The 24558-nt window shown below is 44.5% G+C and overlaps 1 protein-coding gene across 6 annotated transcripts; it reads left to right on the top strand.

Annotated features, from left to right (window-relative positions):
• LOC119956098 (calcium-binding mitochondrial carrier protein SCaMC-2-like) lies at positions 1 to 23936 on the top strand. 6 transcript variants are annotated; one of them, XM_038782952.1, is made up of 11 exons: positions 3 to 477; positions 2873 to 3105; positions 5385 to 5514; positions 9679 to 9766; positions 11954 to 12149; positions 13824 to 13979; positions 15276 to 15428; positions 16894 to 17001; positions 19456 to 19623; positions 21149 to 21299; positions 23608 to 23936. In XM_038782952.1, the coding sequence occupies exons 2-11, from the start codon at positions 2947 to 2949 to the stop codon at positions 23790 to 23792; spliced, it is 1494 nt and encodes a 497-aa protein (XP_038638880.1). In that variant the 5' UTR covers positions 3 to 477; positions 2873 to 2946; the 3' UTR covers positions 23793 to 23936. The 6 variants fall into 6 exon arrangements, with proteins under 6 accessions (XP_038638884.1, XP_038638880.1, XP_038638883.1 ...); XM_038782955.1 differs by having other exon boundaries at positions 7 to 477; positions 12038 to 12149; XM_038782956.1 differs by lacking the exon at positions 16894 to 17001 and having other exon boundaries at positions 1 to 477.
• Positions 23937 to 24558: the final 622 nt, after the last annotated feature.

Below are 24558 nucleotides of genomic sequence, written 5' to 3' on the forward strand. Positions count from 1 at the left end.
CCTTGTCTTGAGATCTGCCCAAGTTTTGGTCTGGGAATGAAAGCTCCAACCTGTGGATCTGGATCGGCGCAGGCTGGGAGGGCCGAAGGGCCTGTGCTGTAATTTTCTTTGTTCTTTGTTCTTTGTTCTCTTTGTTCTGTGTCTCGAAGGGGCTCCTTCCAAAGTGCTATACCTGGAACTAAGCTAGCTATTGTCCACAGCTATCAAAATGGAGTAAACCATGAACTCCTCCTCATTAATGAAGTCAGAGTTGTTTATAGTTCCTCCCCCTCCAAGCACTCCGTTTGGTTGATTCCAGTGCGATGTCACTGCAGCATTGTGACATCTTCAAGAAACGAAAAATCTTTTTCAGTCAATAAAATGGAAGATGCCTTCAAGCCGGTGAAATGCTAGTGATGTGAATGAATGTAATGGTGTCGAGACCACAGCATGTTAGTAAGGACTTAGTTTTACCAAGAAAGGATCCCAGAGTCTCTGGTACGTACTTCAGCATGGACTATTTACTGGCTTTTGAGCTTTGGGTAACTGTGGTATTAGACTGTCCTGGAAGCTGCGGTTGCCACTGCTTGGGTCTGTAAATATTACCCTTTTAGCTTGTGCACATCGTTTGCTTGTGTTTAATGCGGGGTTGTGGCCTCTGGTTGGTTGGATGTATTTATTCATGTTGATCACACCATGCCCCCCACCTGCCCCATCACTTCTCATCTGATTTGGCGTTACAGCCAAATTCTTGACTCCACTTTTTTTTAAACTCACCCTCAATGCTGTTATGGCTAAAACATGTTGAAAAATGTTAAGGAATGATGTGAAGTTACCCACTCCCTCGAATCGCTCGCCACTCCCAGCAATGTTGAACTTGGATTTTAACAAGTGCCAATTAGCTTCGTCACCAGAAGATTATCTGACAATTGGAATTTTACAGAAAAAGACTTTGCGAAACCCCATCACGAGATGACAGAGCTTTTACTACTCATTAGTCTGCCGGTGTAATTAATTTTCTATTTGTTCGTGGGATGTATGCGTCACTGGCGAGGCCAGCATTCATTGCACGTGAGGTTGTGTTGAGCCACTGCCTTGAACTGCTGCAGTCCACATTGGTATATCCACTGTACTTCTGCGCAAGGAAAAGAAGACAGCGCGTGCATATGAGGAATTTGGGTATTTTCTGTGATATGTTTGCTGGCTGTGGGAGTCAAAAGGATGCATTGGCGTTTGAATGGCTCTTCTGGCCCACTGGTCAGATGATATTAGTGTGGACATTTATTAATCAGCATTTACAGTTAGGGAATTGGGTGTTTTTTTCTTCGGGCCATGTAATTCTAATGCTATTCAGTTAAAACAGCATTTTGGGTAAATTCTCAATCCAATTTGATACATCCTGAGCACCCATATTGTAGCTCCAAATGTCCGCCTGGGAAGGCAGGCAGGGCCTCTGTTGAGACAATGAAATGAAATGAAAATCGCTTATTGTCACGAGTAGGCTTCAAATGAAGTTACTGTGAAAAGCCCCTAGTCGCCACATTCTGGCGCCTGTTCGGGGAGGCTGTTACGGGAATTGAACCGTGCTGCTGGCCTGCCTTGGTCTGCTTTCAAAGCCAGCAATTTAGCCCTGTGCTAAACAGCCCCTAGATCTACCGTGCAATTTCAGTAGCACTTTGCGATTGCTAGAACTCAGTAGAAATTTAAGTTAAAACTTCTCAGGTGCAGATAAGAATTGTTTTATTTGTCTTCTATTGATTACAATTGAAAGTCATTTTAAAGGCAATTCGTAGACAATTTGAAGCTTTCAAAGAATCACAAATGATCTTCTTGCTTAGGCAAACAGCTCGCAATAACTTTAGAAGTCTGAAAATGAAATATTAAGACAGGGAGATGGTGAATAGTTCAGATCAAAGTATAGATGTTCATGAAGGAAAGAGAAATCCAGCTAATGTTCCAGCTCCAGCTAAGAATGGCCGACCAAAACGTCACGGTTATATTGTATTATATCTGTCTTTAGCCATCTAATTACACTCCAATATAATCCTAATTGGTTTGGGTTAGATTTAAACACACCTGATTTGACGGCAAGCCGTCCATCTGTAATATGCAACATTAGTTTTAATTGTTTCGTGTCTGCATACTTGTGTATGTTACTGTGCCGTTGCCATGCTGTTGCTATGGAGCCTGCTCTGTCCTTGGACACTGTCTTAAAATGTATTCATTAGTTCAGTTAAAGTGTTTGTTTTAATCTCTACTGCTTTTGCATGTATCGGGTTCTTTTGTGTTTCTGTTGTTCTTATGTTGCACTGTCTTGCTAGAATAATGGAATTTAGTAAAGTGAGCTATGCTGTTTTGTAAGCTGTATGTTTTGAGATGACATGAGGTTATGAGAGTGTTGAAATCCTTAATTTAAAATGCGTAAAACTGGGGTTTAATATTTATCCTAAATATCTATCTTTTACCTATCAGATGTATTAGGAAATAGTTGACTTCTGCAGACAACCAATGTGAAGGACTGAACCTCTGGCGCTGCTCCAGAATGTCTGTCCACGTTTTACCCAGGTGGACTTTTGGCCATGAACTAAATGTGTGGGTGTTGTTGACAGACAGAGTAACCTCTGCACTCCGTATGCCCATGGAGATGCAGATATGTTTCCCTTGCCCCCTCCCTTGAAATGCAATTAAACACTATTAGCGGCAACATTCATTCACCTGGGGAGCTCTCCAAGAACGGATAAAACTTGCCTCAAAGAGTTTGAGGCAAACTGCACCTCACATTTAAGTTGAAAGTTGCACAGTGTTGTACACAAACTAGTATGTTGTTCATTTAACGAGAATACAGTTCATTGTTTAAAGTCGAGCACTCCTGACCTTTTCTATTCGTTAACAGGGGTGAGGACCGAATGAAGTAGAACCTTCTTATTGCCTTAGTCGGAATCTGTGGAGTGTTGGCAGTTTCACGCAATGTTCCTGTTTATGAAAGATATTTTCCAACGCGCTGCCGCTGATGAGCTGTCACCGATAAACGATCTTTGGGAAGACCTTTACTGGAGCCTAAATGTCCACAGGACTGGCCATATAGATGCTAAGGAATTAGTGCTTGCACTGGAAGCGATTTCAGAGGTACAGTGCTGTTAAATGTGAGGATACTACCTTACCTGAAACATCAGTATGCTGTGAATATTCATGGGAAATCATGCACTTTTTTACGTCTTTACTGATGGCGGGCCTTTTGTTGTGCACAGACTGTTTTTCATAATAGGCAACGGTATGAAATTGAGGGATGGGAAAAGTTAATCAAGGCTGCCCCACGCCACGGTGGCTTGAACATCGTGACCAATCAATCTTTCTCTCTCCCCCCCCCCCCCCCCCCCCCCCCCCAACAACCTCCTGGCAGAGGCAGGAAATTCCTAGATCCGGGAAGTGGTAAACATTCCTTGGGTAATTAAAACGATTCCAGAAAGTCTTGTGGGCCAAGCCACTGTAATGGGATCTCTGCCCCAGTCCGAAAGCGGTGCAGGTCCTTCTTGAAGACCGAATCCGCACCCGTTACACCGTGGGGGGAAAGAGCCACACCACCAAGCATCTACCCTTGTGTAGTTGTAACGCATGTCCCCATTTATCAATCCGTGGGGCAATCCGTCAGTAGCCACTCGAGTTATTTGATGGACCTCTGGGTCATGACTGAACATATGCCGTTACCAAGTGGGACTTCGGTAGTTTACAATTGTGATTAAAAACTGAGCAATGACGACTTCTATTGCTGTGAATATTCATGGGAAAGCATGCACTTTCTTTACGTCTAAACTGATGGTGGGCCTTGTGTTGTGCGCAGACTGTTTTCAATAATACGCAACGGTATGAAATTGAGGGGTGGGAAAAGCTGCCCCATGCCACGGTGGCTTGAACATCGTGACCAATCAATCTCTCTTCTCCCCCCCCCCCCCCCCCCGTTACCAAGATTTAAGGTTAACGAGCCTGCGAGGAGTTGCGATTCTTTTAAACTCTGAATCATTCTTGTAGCTCTCCTCTGGACCTTCTCCAAGGCCACTAGCTCACCCACCGCATTATGCTCCAGGTGTTGACTGACTGGCAAGCTCTCCTGTTCTTTAGTTTATGCTGATTGGCTCACAAGGTATTGGATTTCATGTTGATAAGCTGCATTGGTGAAGGGAATTTTCTGTCGAGCTGATTAGCTGGGGAAATGTCGTGCAAGAGTAAAGCACTCGCCTGTTAGCATCACCAGCAGGAATCTATTTGCTGTAACTTCTTTTTCTGGTGCAGCCGATGTGAAACGCTTAGTTACGATAACTCGCAAGAAAAAAAAATTGACCTTTCTCAATTGGGAAAAGGTGTTGATTTGCCAGGGCGAAACAATTCAACATTGCAAGATTGCAATTGTGAAAACATAAATGATTTTAAGTACCTTGTTGGGCGGCACGGTAGCACAGTGGTTAGCACAGTTGCTTAACAGGGCCAGGATCCAAGGTTCGATTCCAACTTGGGTCACTGTTTGTGCAGAGTCTGCACGTTCTCCCCGTGTCTGTGTGGGTTTCCTCCGGGTGCTCCGGTTTCCTCCCACAAGTCCCGAAAGACGTGCTGTTAGGTGATTTGGACATTCTGAATTCTCCCTCCGTGTACCCGAACAGGCGCCGGAGTGTGGCGACTAGGGGCTTTTCATAGTAACTTCATTGCAGTGTTTTTTTAAAAATAAATTTAGATTACCCAATTATTTTTTCCAATTAAGGGGGCAATTTAGAGTGGCCAATCCACCTACTCTGCAGATTTTTGGGTTGTGGGGGCGAAACCCACACAGATACGGGGAGAATGTGCAAACTCCACACGGACAGTGACCCAGAGCCGGGATCGAACCTAGGACCTCAGCGCCGTGAGGCGGTTGTACTAACCACTAGGCCACCGTGCTGCCCTTTCATTGCAGTGTTAATGTAAATCTACTTGTGCCAATAAAGATTATTATTGTTATAGACATAGACATAGAACAGTACAGCACAGAACAGGCCCTTCGGCCCTCGATGTTGTGCCGAGCAATGATCACCCTACTTAAACCCACGTAACCCGTATACCCGTAACCCAACAATCCCCCCCATTAACCTTACACTACGGGCAATTTAACATGGCCAATCCACCTAACCTTCACATCTTTGGACTGTAAGTAAAACTGAGTACAAGGTGATGTACTTTGTGAGCACACTTTTCCTTCTGATCTTCTGGGTGTGAATCCATTTCTAACTGGAATTAATATCGCCATCTTTGTCTGTCTCTCTCTTTTCCCGCCCCCCCCCCCCTCCCCCCACTTTCCCCACCACCTTACACCTAGACCTATTTGAATTGAGGGAATTAATTTTTGTTCTCTTTCCTTTTTGCAAATGAAATACCTAAAGGGTAGTTTGAAAGATAAGAAAAATGTGAAAAGTACGAAAGGTAAAGATTTTGAAGGGTTCCGGAAATACCTTGAGAAGCACAACATGAAACTATTTCTCGGCTTTGGAAAGGACTCCAAGGACAGAAGTGGTGAGTCCAGTGTTAACCGAAAGGTGCTTTTGTGTTACTGGGATGATTGACTGCTCACTGTTTCTTTGTTTGGCTGGTTCGTGCAGTCAACTTGTCTAAATGTCTACCAATGAATGGATGTTGAATAAGACCATGAGACATAGGCACAGAATTAGGCCACTTGGCCCATTGAGTCTGCTCCGCCATTCAATCATGGCTGATATGTTTCTCATCCCCCATCCTCCTGCCTTCTCCCCATAACCCTTGATCCCCTTATTAATCAAGAACCTATCTATCTCTGCCTTAAAGACACTCAGTGATATGGCCTCCACAGCCTTCTGCGGCAAAGAGTTCCACAGATTCACCACCCTCTGGCTGAAGAAATTTCTCCTCATCTGTTTTAAAGGATCGTCCCTTTAGTCTGCGGCTGTGTCCTCGGGTTCTAGTTTTCCCTACAAGTGGAAACATCCTCTCCACTTCCACTCTATCCAGGCCCCTCAGTATCCTGTAAGTTTCAATAAGATCCCCCCCTCATCCTTCTAAACTCCCAACAATACAGGTCCAGAGTCCCCAACTGTTCCTCATACAACAAGCTCATTCTTCCTTAGAAGTGGAGCCCAAAACTGCTCCCAATACTCCAGCATACAACCAGCACATTCTTCCTTAGAAGCGGAGCCCAAAACTGCTCCCAATACTCCAAATGGGGTCTGACCAGAGCCTTGCACAGCCTCAGAGGTACATCCCTGCTCTTGTATTCTAGCCCTCTTGACATGAATGCTAACATTGCATTTACCTTCTTAACTGCTGACTGAACCTGCACATTAACCTTAAGAGAATCTTGAACTAGTGCTCCTAAGTCTCTTTGTGCTTCGGATTTCCTAAACATTTCTCCATTTAGAAAGTAGTCTATGCCTTCATTCTTCCTCCCAAAGTGCATATGCTCACACTTTTCCACATTGTGTTCCACCTGCCACTTCTTTGCCCACTCTCCTAGCCTGTCCAAGTCCGTCTGCAGCCCGCCTGCTTCCTTAATACTACCTGTCCCTCTGCATGTCTTTGTATCATCTGCAAACTTAGCAACAGTACCTTCAGTTCCTTCCTCCAGATCATTAATGTCTATTGTGAAAAGTTGTGGTCCCAACAGTGATCCCTGAGGCACACCACTAGTCACCGGCTACCATCCTGAAAAGGACCCCTTTATCCCTACTCTCTGCTTTCTGCCAGTCAGCCAATCCTCTATCCATGCCAGTATCGAACCGTTAACACCTTGAGCTCTTAACTTATTTAACAGCCTCCTATACAGCACCTTGTCAAAGGCCTTCTGGAAATCCAAATAAATCACGTCCACTGGTTCCCCTTTGTCTAACTTCCTTGTTACCTCCTCAAAGAACTGTAATAGATTTGTCAGACTTGACCTCCCCTTGACGAAGCCGTGCTGACTCGGTCCTATTTTATCATGCACTTCCAAGTACTCCACAGTATCATCTTTAACGATGGACTCTCAAATCTTGCTCGTGACCGAAGTCAGGCTAACCGGCCTATAATTTTATGTCGTCTTCCTCCCGCCCTCTCTTAAAACAATGGTGTTATATTAGCCACTTTCTAGTCCTCTGAGACCCTTCCTGCCTCCAGTGATTCCTGAAAGATCACCACCAATGCCTCCACAATCTCCTCAGCTATCTCTTATAGAACCCTGGGGTGTAGTCCACACGGTCCAGGTGATTTTCCACCTTTGGACCTTTCAGTTTCCACATAACCTTCTCTGTAGTGATGCCGACTGCACTCGCCTCTATTCTCCAGATTCTCCTGAAGTTCTGGTATCCCATTGGGATTTTCCACTGTGAAGACTGATGCAAAGTAACTGCCTCTGACATTTCTTTGTTTCCTATTACTACTTCTCCAGCCTCATTTTCCAGTGGCCCAATGTGTATTCGTGCCCCCCCTCGCCTTTTATATATTGAAAAAACTCTAGGTATTTTATATTACTAGCTATCTTACACTCATATTTCATCTTTCTCCCCTTATTGCTTTTTTAGTTGCCCGTTGTTCACTTTTAAAGGCTTCCCAATCCTCTGGTTTCCCACCAATTTTCGCCACTTTGTATGTTTTTTTTCTTTTGCTTTTATGCTGTCCTTGACTGCCCTTGTCAGCCATGGCTAACTGGTCCTCCCCTTAGCATGTTTCCTCCTCCACGGGATGCATTTCTGTTGTGCCTCCCAAATAACTCCTGCCATTGCTGTTTCACTGTCTTCCCTGCTAGGCTTCCCTTCAAATCAACTCTGGCCAGCTCCTCCCTCATGTCTTTATAGTTACCCTTATTTAGTTGTAATACCGTTACATCTGATTGCAGCTTCTCCCTCTCAAACTGCAGGGTAAATTCTATCATATTGTGGTTCCTTCGCCTTAAGTTCCTTAATCTGCCTCATTACGCATCACCAAATCCCGAATTGCCTGTTCCCTAGCTACCACAAGCTTCTCCAAACAAACATCTCCTAGACATTCCACAAATTCCTTTTCTTGAGATCTGCTACCAACCCGATTTTCCCAGTCCACCTGCATATTGAAGTCCCCCATGCCTGTACGTGCCTTTTCTATCTCCTGCTTTATTTACTGCCCCAAATCCTGACTACCGCTAGGGGGCCTGTACACAACTTCCATCAGGGTTCCACAAAGATTCTGTGCTTCCCGATCCTATATAGCTTCTTGCTATCGATTAAAGTTCATTCCTTACTAACAATGCAACCCTACCCCCTCTGCACAGCCTTTTGATAGGACACATACCCTTGGATATTTGGATCCCAGCCCTGATCTCCCTTGCAGCCACGTCTGTGATGACCGGAATAGGAACATAGAACGTACAATGCAGGAGGCCATTCGGCCCATCGAGTCTGCACCGACCCACTTAAGCCCTCACTTCTACCCTATCCCCCGTAACCCAATAACCCCATCTAACCTTTTGGGGAACTAAGGTCAGTTTATCATCACCAATCCACCTAACCTACACGTTTTTGGACTGTGGGAGGAAACCCACGCAGACACGGGGAGAACGTACAGACTCCGCAGACAGTGACCCAGTGGAGAATCGAACCTGAGACCCTGGCGCTGTGAAGCCACAGTGCTATCCACGTGTGCTACCGTGCTGCCCACTCTTTCATGTTTCTATGTATGGTTGAGGGTTCACAGTATCAGAGTATTATTACGGTGCAGTAGGAACCATTCAGCCCATTTTCTCTGCACCGAGGAAACCACAATGTCGTTGCTCTTCATTGGAAACCAAGGGCTGTCACCATTATTTCTGGAGCTGGGTAGCAGTAGGAGAGGTAGGTCTCGTGAAGGAATTTTGGAGGACATTGCGTCAAGTGTGCAGACGAACTCCACAATTCTGCGGAGCTACCAGACAAGCCAACCTAGTCCACTGGTGAGGCACCCTCAATATTGAGGCACTCTCAATTACGACGCGAAAGTTAGGTCAGTAATCAAAGGCTTTAATAAGCATTGAACAATGGCAGCATCCAAGAGAAGTATGCTCGCAAAATGGAGTCTCATCTTAAATACTGTTTCCCAGGGGGCGTAGCCAGAGGCGGAGTCCCCCAGGGTCCCAAGCCTCTTAAAGGGGCAATGCCAAGCCTCTTAAAGGGGCAAGGTATTCCGATCATCACAACCGGCATGGATCCAAGTTCCATGTTCAGTGGTTGATTCTTTTTTTTAAAAATTTAGATTACCCAATTATTTTTTCCAATTAAGGGGCAATTTAGCATGGCCAATCCACCTACTCTGCACATTTTTGGGTTGTGGGGGCGAAACCCACACAGACACGGGGAGAATGTGCAAACTCCACACGGACGGTGACCCAGAGCCAGGATCGAACCTGGGACCTCAGCGCCGTGAGGCGGTTGTGCTAACCACTAGGCCACCGTGCTGCCCTCAGTGGTTGATTCTTAATGGCTCCAGGTGAATGAGCATTGTGTGTAATGAATGTTGCTCTGTCAACATTGCCCAGAGTGGGACATTTCCTCCTCTTCCTGCAAACCTCTCAAACAAGTAAAGATCTGACGGAATGTCATCAATCTGAAATGTTAATTGTTTCTTTTGTCACAGAGCCCGACCTTAATGTTTTCACTATGTTCTGCTTTTTATGTTGGATTTCCAGCATCTGACTTTGCATTAATATTTGTATGTTTGTAGGCAATATAAGCAGGTGGAGGATTATGCGCCTCATGAGAAAGCTGCATGTCAGTCTTAATCTTTATCATGCAAACAGAATTCTTAAGCAGTAAGTCAATTCAAGTTATGCATTAAATATTGGTTAAAATAAATCGTAATTGCACAAGGATTCAAAGCCATCTTTTTATCAGGTTAAATCACCACCAGTGAGCTCTCCCCCCTCTCAAAGGGGAAACAGCCTATGTTCAGCTGGGACTATGGTGACTTTACTTTTTTAACACGCTGTCAGGGCACTTGGCATTTTAAAAATCAGGATTGTAAGCTCCACTGCTTGCCTCAAACTGATGCAGCTTTTAATTTGTAGCATATGTTTTCCAAAGTTTATCCTGTAATAGGAGACCTCAAGAAATCAGGAATTCAACCTGTTGATTATTCAAGTCAGGAGTGTGATGGAATACTCCCCATTGCTTGGATGGGAGTGGCTCCAGCAGCACTCCAGAAGGACCATCCAGGACAAAGCAGCCCGCTTGATTGGGCCCCATCCACCAGCCCAAATAGTGACTTCCTCCACCACCGACGCACAGTAGCAGCCGTGTGTACCATCTACAAGATGCACTGCAGCGACTCAACAAGGCTCCTTTGTCAGCACCTTCCAAATCCACACTCCAAACAATATGGCCGATCCTTCAGTGTCGCTGGGTCAAAATCCTCAACTTCCTAATAGCGCTGTGGGCATACCTGCACCAAGTGGTTTAACAAGGAAGCGCACTGCCGCCATAAGGGCATTTAGAGGTGGGCAACAAATATTGGCCTTGCCAGAGATGGCCTCATCCCATGAAAGAACAAAAATAAAACCTCACTTTATTCCTTTATAACGAATAGAAATGACCAGCGCTATGTTTCACACACCAGCTCCGGCCCATTCCTTTTCTTGGGGTGGATTAGAGACAAGTATGGGGAATTTGCATTAAATCTTTCCTAGACTTTCACACTGCATATTATTGGATCATTTTCAGAAATATAAGGAAATTATCCGTTATTTTTAAAGGTTACTGGAAACTACATTGTGTAAGTTATCCTTGTTTTGAAATTTTTTTTTTGATTGTTTGGAGGAATAGTTAAATCAAAGGAAGCATTCCAAGTGGATACGTAAAGAATGTTTCCACACGCCAGGGTGGTACAACTCGAAGCCTTTAATATAAAATAGCCAGCAAGGAATTATATTGGGAATCGGAAGAAATGTCCTCACCCAAAGAACGGTGAGAATGTGGAATTCGCTACCACGGATTGGGTTGAAGCAAATTGATGAGATATATTTGAGGGAAGGTTCTGACAATGATGTGAAAGTGATAGAAACGGATGGTTATGATGGTAGATTGAGATGAGATGGGATGAGGCTTTTCATGGTGGGTAAGCACTGGCATAGATTGGTTGGGTTGAATGGCCTGTTTTATCCCAATGTAATACTATGACTGTAACTGTTTGATCCAAGATTGTATCAATATTTAGTGTATTGCCTCAATGGTGGCAGTAAATGTCTATCCGACAGAAGTGATCTGATTTTATAATGCTTCATTAATGGATGGCTGAACTTCAGTGAATGTTTGCCACTGATCTGCATTAATGGGTGAAAGGGGTGTTCAGTAATTGCATTTCTCCCTCTGCTCCACTAAAACTTGAATTAGAAATGTTTTCTTTTGTCCATCTTCTGCCCCAGAGGAACTTGCACTTGTCTCAAACTCTCCACCTGCAACTTAACTCAGACCGAGGCTTGTTCGCCCATTGCCCCACTGATTCCTGACTTGTCTGACAGTGTCACAATTTCAAAATTCTCATCCTTGTTTTGCTTTCCATCAGAGCTCTGATCTTCTCTATATCTCTGGAACCCCCACCAGTCCTCCATGTCTTTGAAAACTCAACCTCTCCTTCAATGTTGGCACTTCCAGTGCACTATTAGAAGGCCGCACTTTCATATTCCTAGACCATGAACTCTGGAAGTCTCTCTTTAAACCCTCTACCTGTCAACCTGTCACCTCCAAGCTTTTGGTCCTGAATCCTCCTTGTGTGGCTCAATGTCAGATTTTTATTAATAACTCTCTCAAGTGCCTAGCCATGTTCTGTTACTTGCGGTACTCTATGCTGACCAGCCCCATTTTGGTACTGCGATGAGCTGACCCAATTTCACGGGATCTTAAAACCATCAAAGATGTGAGTTGGATTTGAATCTAGGTTCTAGAGGCAGATCGCGAGCGGACTGCCATTATTTTCAGCAAAAGTAAAATGTTTTAATGTCCAGTGTGTCAATTTATGTATTTACAAAAACAATACAGAAGGTGTCAAGAAACCCAATACTGCTCTTTCTATTGTTGCAATTAATCAGCTTGGATGAGAATGATTACATGGACATGGACTGGAATGAATGGCGGAAGATCTACATAACGACGGTGGAGGACAACATGCGATCTATGATTGACATCTGGCGATTCAACAGTGTATGTAGAGTATCTAAAATGAATCCTCCGGTTATACAGTCAGTGATTGTATGGGAAGCACTGAAGATCAGAGGGACCTTGGTGTCCATGTACACCGGTCCCTTAAGGTAGCAGGGCGGGGAGATAACGTGGTTAAGGCGGCAAATGGTATACTTACCTTTGTTTGCTGAGGCATAGAGTTTAAAAGAAGGAAGGCCGAAGAAGAAATGTTCGTAAGGCCACGGTTAGAGTATTGTGTGCAGTTCTGGAATCCATATTATAGGAGGGATGGGATAGCATTGGAAAGCATGCAGAGGGGATTTGAGCAGGATGTTGTCTGGATGGAGAATTTTATCTGTGTAGAGAGTTTGGATAGACTGGGATTTGTTTCTTTGGAGCAGAGGAGACTGAGGGGTGGGGGGAGCATGATTGAGATGTATAAAATTATGAGGAGCATAGATAGAGTAGACAGAAAGAAACTTTTCCCTTGGAGGGAACAATAACCGGGGGCGGGGCATAGATTTAAGGTGAGGGGCAGGAGGTTTGGATGGGTTGTGGTGGGAGTCTGGAACTCATTGCCTGAAAAGATGGCGGAGACAGAGATCTTCGGCTGGATTCTCCATTTTTGAGACTATGTCCCCACGCCGTTGTGAAAACTGTGGTCTTTTACGCCAGGAAAACCGGCGTCAAGAGGCCACAGTTTCACAGCCTTGCAGGGAGCTAGCAGGCAGTTGTCATGAAGCTCGCAACTCCAGCTGCCTATACAGCTCTCCGCACTTCAGGTCAGAGGCTGCGCTGTGCCCAATGGCTGACTCAGCCTGTGGAACTGGACCGCCAAAATAGTGCCCCACATCGGCCGCTTGCCCAACTCGGACTGCCCGCACACTTAGCCCCCAGTCCCGAATAAAGCCTCCCCTGCCCTCCGATCAGCCCTCTCCCGACTGTGGCAGCTGCGGACTGAGTTTGCATCCACCTCACGAGTTTCCCGAATGGCAGGACCAGATTATAAACACGCCGTTGGGAATTCGGCCAGAAGTGGATGGAGAATAGCGGGGTGGGTCTCGGGCAATGGCCTGAGGTGGTGGATACTCGGTGTGGCGTACTCTGAGTACGCTGCTTTTCGGGGGGCGGAGAATAGCGGAACCGGTGCTAGTCCCGATTCTGTGCGGGTAAACGGATTCTCTGCCCCATCGCTGAACACGATGTCGGCGTCAGGGTGTGGAGAATCCAGCCCCTTGTTTTTGACCGGTGCAGAAGCGATGGGGCAAAGGGCCTTTTCTGTGCTGGAACGTCTGAATGTGACTCTAAAACGGAGTTGGCTCTGGGAGCATTCAATGTCTGTTGAAATATCAAACAAGAAAGGTTTCAGGAGATTGTAAAAGTTGGATGGGCCTTGCATGTGGAAAAGCTGTTGTCTCTGGCATCCTTGTTGTTGACAAATATCGCTGTTAATTTCCTTCAGCCTTGGAATGTGATCTGAGTTCAATGACACTGACTGAAGAATACAAGTTGAGCTATTCTGGAAGTTTTACACACAACGTGTAACAAATGAACATTTCTCATCTAACATGTAGCAATTTTTCCTAACTTTTTTTTAGCCTGCAAAACTGGAAGTGCAAAGAAGCTTATCCAAAAAAAAAAAAAATTTTTTCACCTTAATTATTTCCTTCCCTATTTCCACCCCCTTCCCTGCAGATCTTTTCTATCAATGATGACATAACCAATTGTGAGGAATTCTTGGAGAACCAGGAACCAGAAAAGTGGTGGGGTCACCTGATTGCAGGAGGCACGGCTGGAGGTGTTTCACGAACGGTGACTGCCCCATTTGACCGGCTCAGGGTGCTGATGCAGGTAGGGTTGTTTCTGCCGTTATGCCTGTCATTTAAACTTGCTATTGATGCTTTCTCAGTGATCAAATCAGCTTCTAATTTTGAGCTGTTCTGTTTTCAGTATACCCAAAAAGCCGACCTCGCCGTTAATCACGAGACGCACTAATATTACAGGAGTTCAGCATTGGGAGAGCTGCAGCTGTCCCTTTTTAGATGTTTGTTAGTGTAAGGGAATGTATTGCCGACTTAACAAAATGCGGCTCTTTTGAGTTTAAGGGGGCTGATTTCTGTCATTTCGACAATTAGTTCCTTGGCTAGCAGAAGCACGATGGGCCAAATGGCCCCATTGTGTGCTGCATCATGCAATGAAACGGAGTGCGAGTTACCCTGTGACATTTGCCCCCTTTAGCTTGGAAAGAATGACAGGAAAAAGAGGAATTGTATCTCTGCTAGGTGAATACTCTCCGCATGGAAAGCTCACCAAATCTATCTGGTTGATGTTTCCTGAGCATGCTGGTCAGGATGTAGATATGGAATCAAAGTACAGTCAACCCAGCAAGCATCTTATGATCACCACTGAAGTCCCATTTTCTACAGTCCCTTCAATGATTAGAGCAAGTGAGGGTGGCATTTTGCCCGACTGCTTCCTGGAGAAAAGAGCTCCAGTCTGTTCCGTCCTTATCGGGCGGCATGACAGTTAGCACTGTTGCTCCTCCGTTCCAGGGTCTCCGGTTCGATTCCCGGCTTGGGTTGCTGCCTCTGCAGAATATGCACGTTCTCCCCGTGTCTGCGTGGGTTTCCTCCCACAAGTCCTGAAAGACGTGTTGTTAGGTGAATTGGACATTCTGAATTCTCCCCCATCAGGTGCCGGTGTGTGGCGACTAGGGGCTTTTCACAGTAACTGCATAGCAGTGTTAATGTAAACATACTTGTGACAATAAAAGATTATTATTATAATATTATTGTTATTATATTATAACCTGTCATATGATATCACCTGGCAGCTTGTGTTCATTTGAAACGAGCAGGGTATGAGCAGATATTTGATGTTGTGTGCTCCATCAGTTTACAGAGATAAATTGCACTGCATCAAATGACTGACCAATGTGAAATGTTTTAATCTTTTGCCAGATTACACCATTACTGATATTTTATTTTTTATATTAAATTTAGTGTGTCCTCCAATGTTTTACCCAGATTTACCACTACATTGGTGCACCCCTAATCAGTAGTTGGTGATTTTAAAAATCTCTTATTCCGCATTAACCAATTGACCTGTAACCTGAATAGAGGTTTTTGTTTGCACTAATTTCCTCAGATTTATTCTTCGCGACACAACAAGATGAAGATTTCTGGTGGCATCAGGGCAATGATTAAGGAAGGGGGTGTAAGCTCCATGTGGAGAGGAAATCTAACAAACATTCTCAAAATCGGGCCCGAGTTAGCCTTCAAATTCATGGCCTATGAAGAGGTATGTTTAATGGTGAATTATAATGGTGCTGCAGTGTGTTGCAGAGGTAAAATAATTAAATGCTCGGTGGCATCTTAAATGGACCCTCAAGCCCATTTGAGCCTGTGTTTCCGTGACCTGAGTGGCAATGCTCCCTCCAAACTGCACAAAAACCTGAAAGTCGGCCCGTTGAAATTTGTTTCCAAGGCGATTAATAAATGGCCACGCATTCCAAAAGCGACTGTTGGGAGCAAATCTGGGAAGTAAGCAAATGGTTAAATGTTGTGGCTTTGAAGGGACACCGCCTGAACAATGCTCTACAATATCATGTTTTGGTTGTTACAGATCACCTGACAAGGAGCAGTGCTTGGGGAGATCCACGGTTGTAGCTGGTGCAGCTGTTAAAAACCTTTTAGTAGTGCCGTTTCCAAATTTCCGTTTGGCTCAAATATCATTTGTAAAAGTCACAATAGAGTCAAGGTGCACTAAAGAATGGGAGTTGGTCATTTCCTGCGTGCCTGTCTGACCTTGATGCCCAACCGTCGGGAGGGAAGTATTTACAAAGGGCCATTTTTATATTCAATTTAGTGTGTCCTCCAATGTTTTACCAAGATTTACCACTACATTGGTGCACCCCTAATCAGTAGTTGGTGATTATTTCATCTCTTGTTCAGCATTAACCAATTGACCTGTAACCAGAATAGAGTTTTTTATTTGCACCAATTTCCTCCGGTTTATTCTTCGCGACACTTTAAGATGAAGATTTCTGGTGGCATCAGGGCAATGATTAAGGAAGGGGGTGTAAGCTCCATGTGGAGAGGAAGTCTAACAAACATTCTCAAAATCGGGACTTCACGGAAACACACCTGGATTGGTGCACCTTCGGGGTGGGCACAGGGAGAATTGTTAGCTTCGAGATTATCTCGCCATGCAAAAGGGCTTTAATAAAAGCCTATTTTTGAAATATTGACATAATGACTTCCATTTAATATAACAAAGCAAATGGAAAGAAACAAAAATTCTAATGCACCAAGTCCCAAGTATCCGTTTTGTCATGAGGAGACTTGAGGGATGAATTTAGTTTTATTAAATTTGGTGGTGGGGTATTAGTCCAGTACATATTAACAAGTCTGGTTAAGTAGGCTTGAGGGGGCGGCACGGTGGTTAGCATTGCTGCCTACAGCGCTGAGGACCCGGGTTCGAATCCCGGTCCTGGGTCACTGTCCGTGTGGAGTTTGCACATTCTCCCCGTGTCTGTGTGGGTTTCACCCCCACAACCCAAGATGTGCAGTGTAGGTGGATTGGAAATGCTAAATTGCCCCTTAATTGGAAAAAATATTTGGGTACTCTAAATTTTTTTTAAAAAGTAGGCTTGAGGGACGCAGTGCATTTTTTCTTGCTGCTTTGAGAAGTAACAAATGGCAAATTTGTTTCAGAACAAACTTTTCCTTGCGATTTCTAACTTATTTCTGAAATGTGTTCACAGCTGAAGAGTGCAATAGCAGCTGAACCAGAAAACCTGGGAATTAAAGGTAGATTTCTTGCAGGGTCGATGGCCGGTGCATTCTCTCAAACAGCCACTTATCCAGTTGAGGTATGGGGTGGGGGGGGAAATAATGCATTATGTTAAGTGGTTTTCAATGCCATTCGTTTGTGGGTGGGGAAAGTCTCTGTATTAAATCTAAAAGGGTTGATGAAATATTTCTTTAAACAAAACTTGGAGGTAGTCCTCCCCATTTTGATATAAAGTTTCCAGCAGAACCATTATGTAATAGCTGCCATCAAATAAATGCATGCAAGCCCACCCACTTAGTTACTGCAGATATATTTTGTACGGTTATTACTTTGGATGGTCATTTATTTATTTATTTTATAAATTTAGAGTACCCAATTATTTTTTTCCCAATTAAAAGGCAATTTAGTGTAGGCAATTAACCCACTGCACATCTTCGGGTTGTGGGGGATGGACGGTCATTTATAAATACCTGTCTTTGTATGTGTGCGTGTTTTTCTGCAAATCCACATTTTATAATCATCTCTGCTCAGTTAAATAAAAAGGATTTGTGTCGTGACCTTACTCCTGCTATGTCTGATCGCTATTTAATTTTGAATCCCTGCCGCGAGGAATATTACTTTAATGCTTAAACCCTGGCTTGGGTATCATTTCTTAATGATCTCCTTTGGGACTAAAGGCAATCTCAAACCGACTTGACCACGGATATTTTCACAGCTCGCTGCTGATGGTTATTTAATATCATTATCATTAATATTTGGGTCAAGTGTAAACTGTCCACAGGGGGAAAGTGGAGCAGGCGCTGTGTTTAAGTTGATGCTTTGAGATGGAGGAGGCTATTACAATCCACACTTGGGCCATGATGCTAATGGAATACCCCTCTCCGAGCCCCACACCATCCTGAATTGGAGCTATATTTCCGTGTCGCTGCGTTAAAATCCTGCAGTTCACTTCCTAACAGCGCTGTGTGTGTGCGTGTGTGCGCGCGCATGCACCCACACCAAATGTGCAACCACTGTTCAAGAAGGCAGCTTACAACCACCTTCTCGAGGCAGTCAGGGATGGGCAGTGAATTGCTGGCCTTTCCTGTGACACTTGCCTCCCATGAAAGAATAGGAAGAAACCCTCCAGCTCCTTTCTCTGCTTCAGTAAAGGAGCTGAGCCATTATTAAAATTTTAAATGGACCAATGCCTCTGAGAAACCTTGTGTGAATAAAAACATGCATAGGAATGGGAGGGCCCTACGAGCCAGTGCTGGCAATTGATTAGACCAAGACAAATCTTGGTCTTCTCTCCAATTACCCATCCTCGTTCTGGAACACTTCATAACCCTTGCTTTAATCTCTCTTGATATTTTCAGTTGGCCTCTAGCAGTAACAGCTTATATGAGAGAGAATTTTAAATTTCCACTCCTCTGTTGAGTACCTCCTGACATCACCCCTACCTACAATTTTCAGGTTAAACACTCCCCTCGTTCTGGGTTTCACCCAGAGGAAACTGTTTCTCCCTATCGACCCAAAAAATCCGTCAATCATTTTAAACCACCTCAATTGGATCTCTCTCAATCTTATACCAATCAAAGGAATGTAAGCCTAGTCTGCGTAACCTGCCGTTTTGGCCGCAATATTGTTCTAGCGAATCTGGCCACTCTTTCAAAGGCTACTAGAAGGCCTGGCAGTTTCAGAAATAAACTCTAGCGTTCTTTAATCAAGTACCGAAAGACGTGATGTTAGGTGAATTGGACATTCTGAATTCTCCCTCTCTGTAGCCGAACAGGTGCTGGAATGTGGCGACTAGGGGCTTTTCACAGTAACTTCACTGCAGTAAGCCTACTTGTGACAAAGATGATTATAAATGAAATCTAGGGCAGCACGGTGGCGCAGTGGGTAGCACTGGTGCCTCACGGCGCCGAGGACCCAGGTTCGATCTCAGCCCTGGGTCACTGTCTGTGTGGAGTTTGCACATTCTCCCCGTGTCTGCGTGGGCTTCACCCCCACAGCCCAAAGATGTGCAGGCTAGGTGCATTGGCGACGCTAAATTGCCCTTAATTGGAAAAAATGAATTGGGTACACTAAATTTATAAAATTATAAAAAGATAATAAACAAATGAAATCTAACCAGAGTTGCTTATATAAACAAATAGCTACTTTTGCATTTCGGTTCCATTGCGATAAAAGCCAACATTCTATAAGCTGTTAGAAATATTTTTGTACCTGTCAGCTACCGTTTCAGTCATTTGTGCACTTTGACATGTTTTGGATGACTAACATGCAGTAGGTTGGTTCAGCACTCCCAGCAAGGTGAATTAGAGGGCCACACCCACAAGGGACTGGTTACAAATGCTGAATAAATTAGTCGAATCCAACCTCGCATATTCAGCATCCCTTTTTGAAGACTCTACCTGGAGAATAGACTTTGAAGTAACAGTGCTCTTGGACACTTATTGCTGAACTCTTTTTTTGTTTTGTTGAAAAAATGAAATAATATGTGGACCATGAGAACTAACGACTCTGCAATTGCTTTTGCTCCTATTAGATGCTGAAAACGCGAATGATGTTGCGAAAAACAGGCGAGCCTCGGGAACTCTACGCCCAGATCAGCAATATATTCAAGCATGAAGGAATTTCCACCTTCTACCGGGGCTATGTCCCAAATATCCTAGGGATTATCCCCTATGCTGGTATCGACTTGGCTGTGTATGAGGTTGGTGTTTGTTTGGACGGGTGCAAAGGCGTTTACTATCAACTTGTGCTTGTGTTAAAGTGCCTTTAAATGGCAAATGTCATAAACTGCAATAGAGGGTGAGAGGGCAGGGAGGATTGGAGAGGGAGCTCCAGGACTTTTACCCCCCCCCCCAATAGTGAAGGAACAGCAATATATTTCCAAGTCGAGATGGTGAGTTGCTTGGAGGGGAACCTCCAGTCAGTGTGTTTCCTGGGTATCTGCTGCCCTTGACCGTCTAGATGGCAGTGGTTGTAGATTTGGAAGATGCTACCTAAGGAATCTTGGTGAATTCCTGCAGTGCACCTTGTAGATGGTGCACACGACTGCCACTGTTTGGGGGGGGTGGGGGGTGGAGTGGAGGGATTGAATGTTTATGGCAGGGATAGCAATCAAGCTGGGTGCTTTGTCCAGAATGGTTTTTTAAAAAAATGTATTCGTTCATGGGATGTGGGTGTCGCTGGTTGGGATTTATTGCCCATCCCCGAAGGTGTTTAAGAGTCAACCACATGCTTTAGATCTGGAGTCACATGTAGGCCAGACCACGTATAGACAACAGATTTCTTTCCCGAAAGGACATTACGACAATCGATAATGGTTACTTGGTCATTATTAAACTTTTAATTCCAGATTTTTATTGAATTCAAATTCCTCCATCTGCCATGGCAGCATTCGAATCCAGGGCCCCAGAGCACGACTCTGGATCTCTGGGTTACCAGTCCGGCGACAATACCACAACGCCACCACCTCCTCTGTGTTAATCTTCCTGAGTGTTGTTGGACTCATCCAGGCAAATGGAGAGTATTCCATCACACAGCTGACTTGTGGATGGTGGGCAGGCTTTGGTGGGTCAGGCGATAGAATTAAATACTTGTTGAGGTGGTTGGTGAGAGGGGCTGGTTTAGCTCACAAGGCTAAATCGCTGGCTTTTAAAGCAGGCCAGCAGCACGGTTCTATTCCCGTACCAGCCTCCCCGGGCAGGCACCGGTATGTGGCGACTAGGGGCTTTTCACAGTAACTTCATTGAAGCCTACTCGTGACAATAAGCGATTTTCATTTTCATTTTCAGGTGTAGTGAGGGAGGGAGACAGTGAATTTTAATGAAGAATACACCAACAATGATGAGGTCCATGACCAAGTCTGTTTTAGTAATGTTGTTTGGCCGTTCACGCCTCCCACAATGAAGCAGCAAGATCTGAGCTATCCTTTTAAGACACTTTTTAAAGCCTAATTCATAGCATTTGGTCCCCAATCATATCTCCTTATGTGACTAGGTGTCAGTTTTTATCTGATGTTCTTGTGAAGCACCTTGGAATACTTCACTTTATGAAAGGTGCTATAAATGTGAACACTCGAACAGATGATGAACAATTAGACTAAATCCCTTGATAATTTCCATGTTCACGAGTACACTAACTTCATTGTGTATGTTTAGTCGTCTTTGCGCAATTTGCCGCCTTGGTGCACTATTGCTGTTTGTTTGAGAGTCATAATTTTGCCCTGTCAGACCATGAAGAACTTATGGATAAAGAGATACACGACTGGGAACGAGAGGCCCAACATGTTGCTGGTGGTGGGCAGTGCCACGACTTCGAATGTGGTTGGGCAGCTGGCCAGTTACCCGCTGATGCTAATACACACGCGCATGCAGGCAGAAGGTGAGTGCGGCAGCGAGCAGAGCTTCCTTGGATAATGGGTTTGGTATTTAGCACCGTGTTTTGATGATTTCAAGATGTTTCAAACACTTTGTGCCCAATGGGATACTTTCTGAAATGTAATCAGCATTGTGAAGTAGGAAGCATGGTGGCCGCTATGTGCTCGCGCGCAGGAGGCTCACGCGTGCTCTCCTGCATCTGCATTCACAGCAATGCGGTAAACAATCAGATCATCGTTTTTGACATGGTGGCAAAATGGAGGGATCAATATTGAGCGAACCCCCGCCTTTCATTGATATAGTGCCATGAAATCTTTTATGTCCATCTGAGAGATGAGGCCTGTGTTTAATATTTCATCTGATGCACTTTCTCAGTACTGCACTTGGACGAGATATTTGAGCTAAGTCTTTTCTTTGGGAGTTTTGTGTACAATTTCCTGAACTGATTAACAAAAGTTGGTTCAGGGAAAGTTGTAATGGGGGAATAAGGAAATTACGGCATCTAAATCAGGCCCTTGGGCTCTGTCTTCATGTTAGACGTACACATTTCAGAAAGAGGAACTTGAAAGTATTAGTAAAGGAAATGGAGACATTTGAAAGTGAGGAAATCGTCCTGGGGTTTACATGTTTGAAGACATAGCTACCAAGATTGTGGATGTTGGTTTGGAATCTCTTGAATTGCTCGAGTTTAAAGTAGCAAACATAACTACACTGAATAGTTAGCCTGTCGTCAGTGGCCAGGAAATGCTAGAATCTGTTTTTAGGGACGCGGTGATGGTATTTAATTCATTAGCAGAGTCAACAAAGATTTTATGAAAAGCAAATCGTGTTTGACATTTTTTTTTGCGATTGTGAGGGATAAAGAGGGAATCAATGGATGTGATGTATTTGGATATTCAAAAAGTCTTTAAGGTGCCACACAAGAGGAACGCACAATTAGAGTTCATAGGGTTTGGGGTAAAATTAGCGTGGATTAAGGATTGGTCGAAGGACAGAAAACAGAATAATTGGATCAGCAGTTTGCAACTCGTGACTCGTGTGGACGGACAGTTTAATGTATCCAAGTTTACCGACTATACAAAGCCAGGTGGTAGTGAGTGGTGGGGAAGATGCAAAATGACTTGCAGATGAAATGAGTTGGCAAGAACTTGGCAGATGGGATACAATGTGGAGAAGTGTGAAGTTAGCAGGAAAAATAGACTTGCAGAATATTTAACTGGTAAGACTGGGAAATGTTGGTATTTGGAGAGATTGGAGTGCCTTGTCCACAAATCGCACAGTAAGCACAAGCCCAGCAAACTATTAGGAAGGCCAATGGTATGTTAGGTTTTATTGTAAAGGGATAGGCGCTTGAGAGCAAAAACCTCTCTGCCGAGATGTATCTCCAGTTTAAAAAAAAATTTAGAGTACCCAATTCATTTTTTCCAATTAAGGGGCAATTTAGCGTGGCCAATCCACCTACTCTGCACATCTTTTTTAGGTTGTGGGGGCGAAACCCGCGCAAACATGGGGAGAAAGTGCAAACTCCACATGGACAATGACCCAGAGCCGGGATCGAACCTGGGACCTCGGCACCGTGAGGCAGCAGGGCTAACCCACTGCGTCAACGTGCTGCCCGATGTATCTCTAGTTTAGGTTTCTTTATCCAATCCAAGGGAGGATAGACTTGCCGCTAGAGAGAGAGTACAATGAACGTTCACTGGACTGATCCTAGAAAACGAGGATTGTTCTATAAAGAGCGATTGAGTAGGCTATTCTAGTTTAGAAGAATGAGTGTTAATCCAATAGCAACATAAAAGGCTTGATAAGGTAGACACCGTGCCAATTAGAAATCGGGGGGGAATGGGGGGGGGGGGGGGGGGCGGGATTATCATTGTCTTGGAAAGAGAGTTCAGCCATTTGAGACAGAAATTTCTACACGCTTCAGGGTTGGAACCCCTTGCCCCTGAGAGCTGTGTGTCCTCAATTAATGAGTATATTCAAGACATTGATTGAGTGCAGGGCGATGGAGCATGAAAGTGGAGTTTGATGATCAGCTAAGATCTTATTGAATGACTGCTCAGGGCTTCAGGAGGTGAATGGCCTAAATTTGTTGGTGCTACCAATGAAGCCATGATCGACAAACAAGGATACCTGGTTTTGCTCTTCATGGCTGCCTTTGCACAAGAACAAATAGGTAACCCCCCGGTACATGTTCCCGAACAAAGCAATCTCAATCTACTGACATAGAGCTGGAAGATTATCTTGCACTTTCGTTTGGAAATGATGGTTTGTTCGCGTACACTGACCTGTTAGTTTTTGTTTACATGTAGTTATTGCAAAGGGAATGAGAAAGCCAAGGATGAGGGAATACTTCTGGAATATCTTGGACAAGGATGGCTTGCTCGGGTTCTACCGTGGATTTACCGCTAACTTGCTCAAAGCTGTTCCATCTGTCTGCATCAGCTACGTACTGTATGAATACCTGAAGACTCATCTGGGCCTCGCCTCCCATTAAGGACCATCAACCAACACCCCAAAAATGGACACTGGTATTTTTCAGTTGGCTTTTGGTGGAGCGCAGTGCTCAATCCTGCACCCCATGCTCCCTGCACTGTATATAAAAACATTTAAAATTAAATAAACTGTTCATTTATTTTCACTGTTCAAGATGAAGCTTATTTGCACAGGGATGTGGCTTTATAATCGTGCGCTGATGTACTTAATTCGTCGTGCACGGGGCAAAGGCGCAGGCTCCACCAAACAGGTCATCTGCCGGAGAGCTTCTCGTGTTAGTAGAAGCCGAGTGCAACTTATTCCCCTCTGCACCATCTTGCTCTCCAACTCTCCCTTGGCTCCAATTCTGGCCTTGAACGTCCCCAGTTCCGATCGCTTCGCCATTGGTGGCAGCACCTTCAGCTGTCTAGGCTCTGCAGCTCCCAAAACCTTTCTGCCTCCTTACTTTTCATGATGTTCCTTCAAACCTCCTTGCCCAAGCTTTTGACGAACCTATCCAAAATCTCCTTAGTGGCTCCACATTTAATTCTGTTTGACGCTCGTCTGAAGCAGATTTGGTTGTTTTATGAAGGTACGGTAACAATGCCAAATTGGTTGATATATTTAGCTATTTTGGTTAGTTTCCGCTTTCAGCAGAACTCGAGCGATGAAACTCAAGGCTGCAGCATGCAGCCGCTGGTGTGAATTCCATTATTTAAACGTATTGTTTATTGGGGAAAGTCTCTTTGAAAGTGAAGTGCGTGTAACTGTGTGTTTGTCCTGACGTG

The sequence above is a fragment of the Scyliorhinus canicula genome, chromosome 22 (assembly GCF_902713615.1).
Source record: "Scyliorhinus canicula chromosome 22, sScyCan1.1, whole genome shotgun sequence".
Taxonomy (NCBI): Eukaryota; Metazoa; Chordata; class Chondrichthyes; order Carcharhiniformes; family Scyliorhinidae; genus Scyliorhinus; species Scyliorhinus canicula.

Excerpts from the sequence above, each read along its gene's own strand:
- LOC119956098 (XM_038782952.1), top strand. The coding sequence starts at position 2,947 with ATGTTCCTGTTTATGAAAGATATTTTCCAACGCGCTGCCGCTGATGAG. Across the intron at positions 5,515-9,678 it reads GGACTCCAAGGACAGAAGTG|GCAATATAAGCAGGTGGAGG; the intron begins GTGAGTCCAGTG and ends GTATGTTTGTAG. Across the intron at positions 9,767-11,953 it reads GCAAACAGAATTCTTAAGCA|TGTGTCAATTTATGTATTTA; the intron begins GTAAGTCAATTC and ends TTTAATGTCCAG.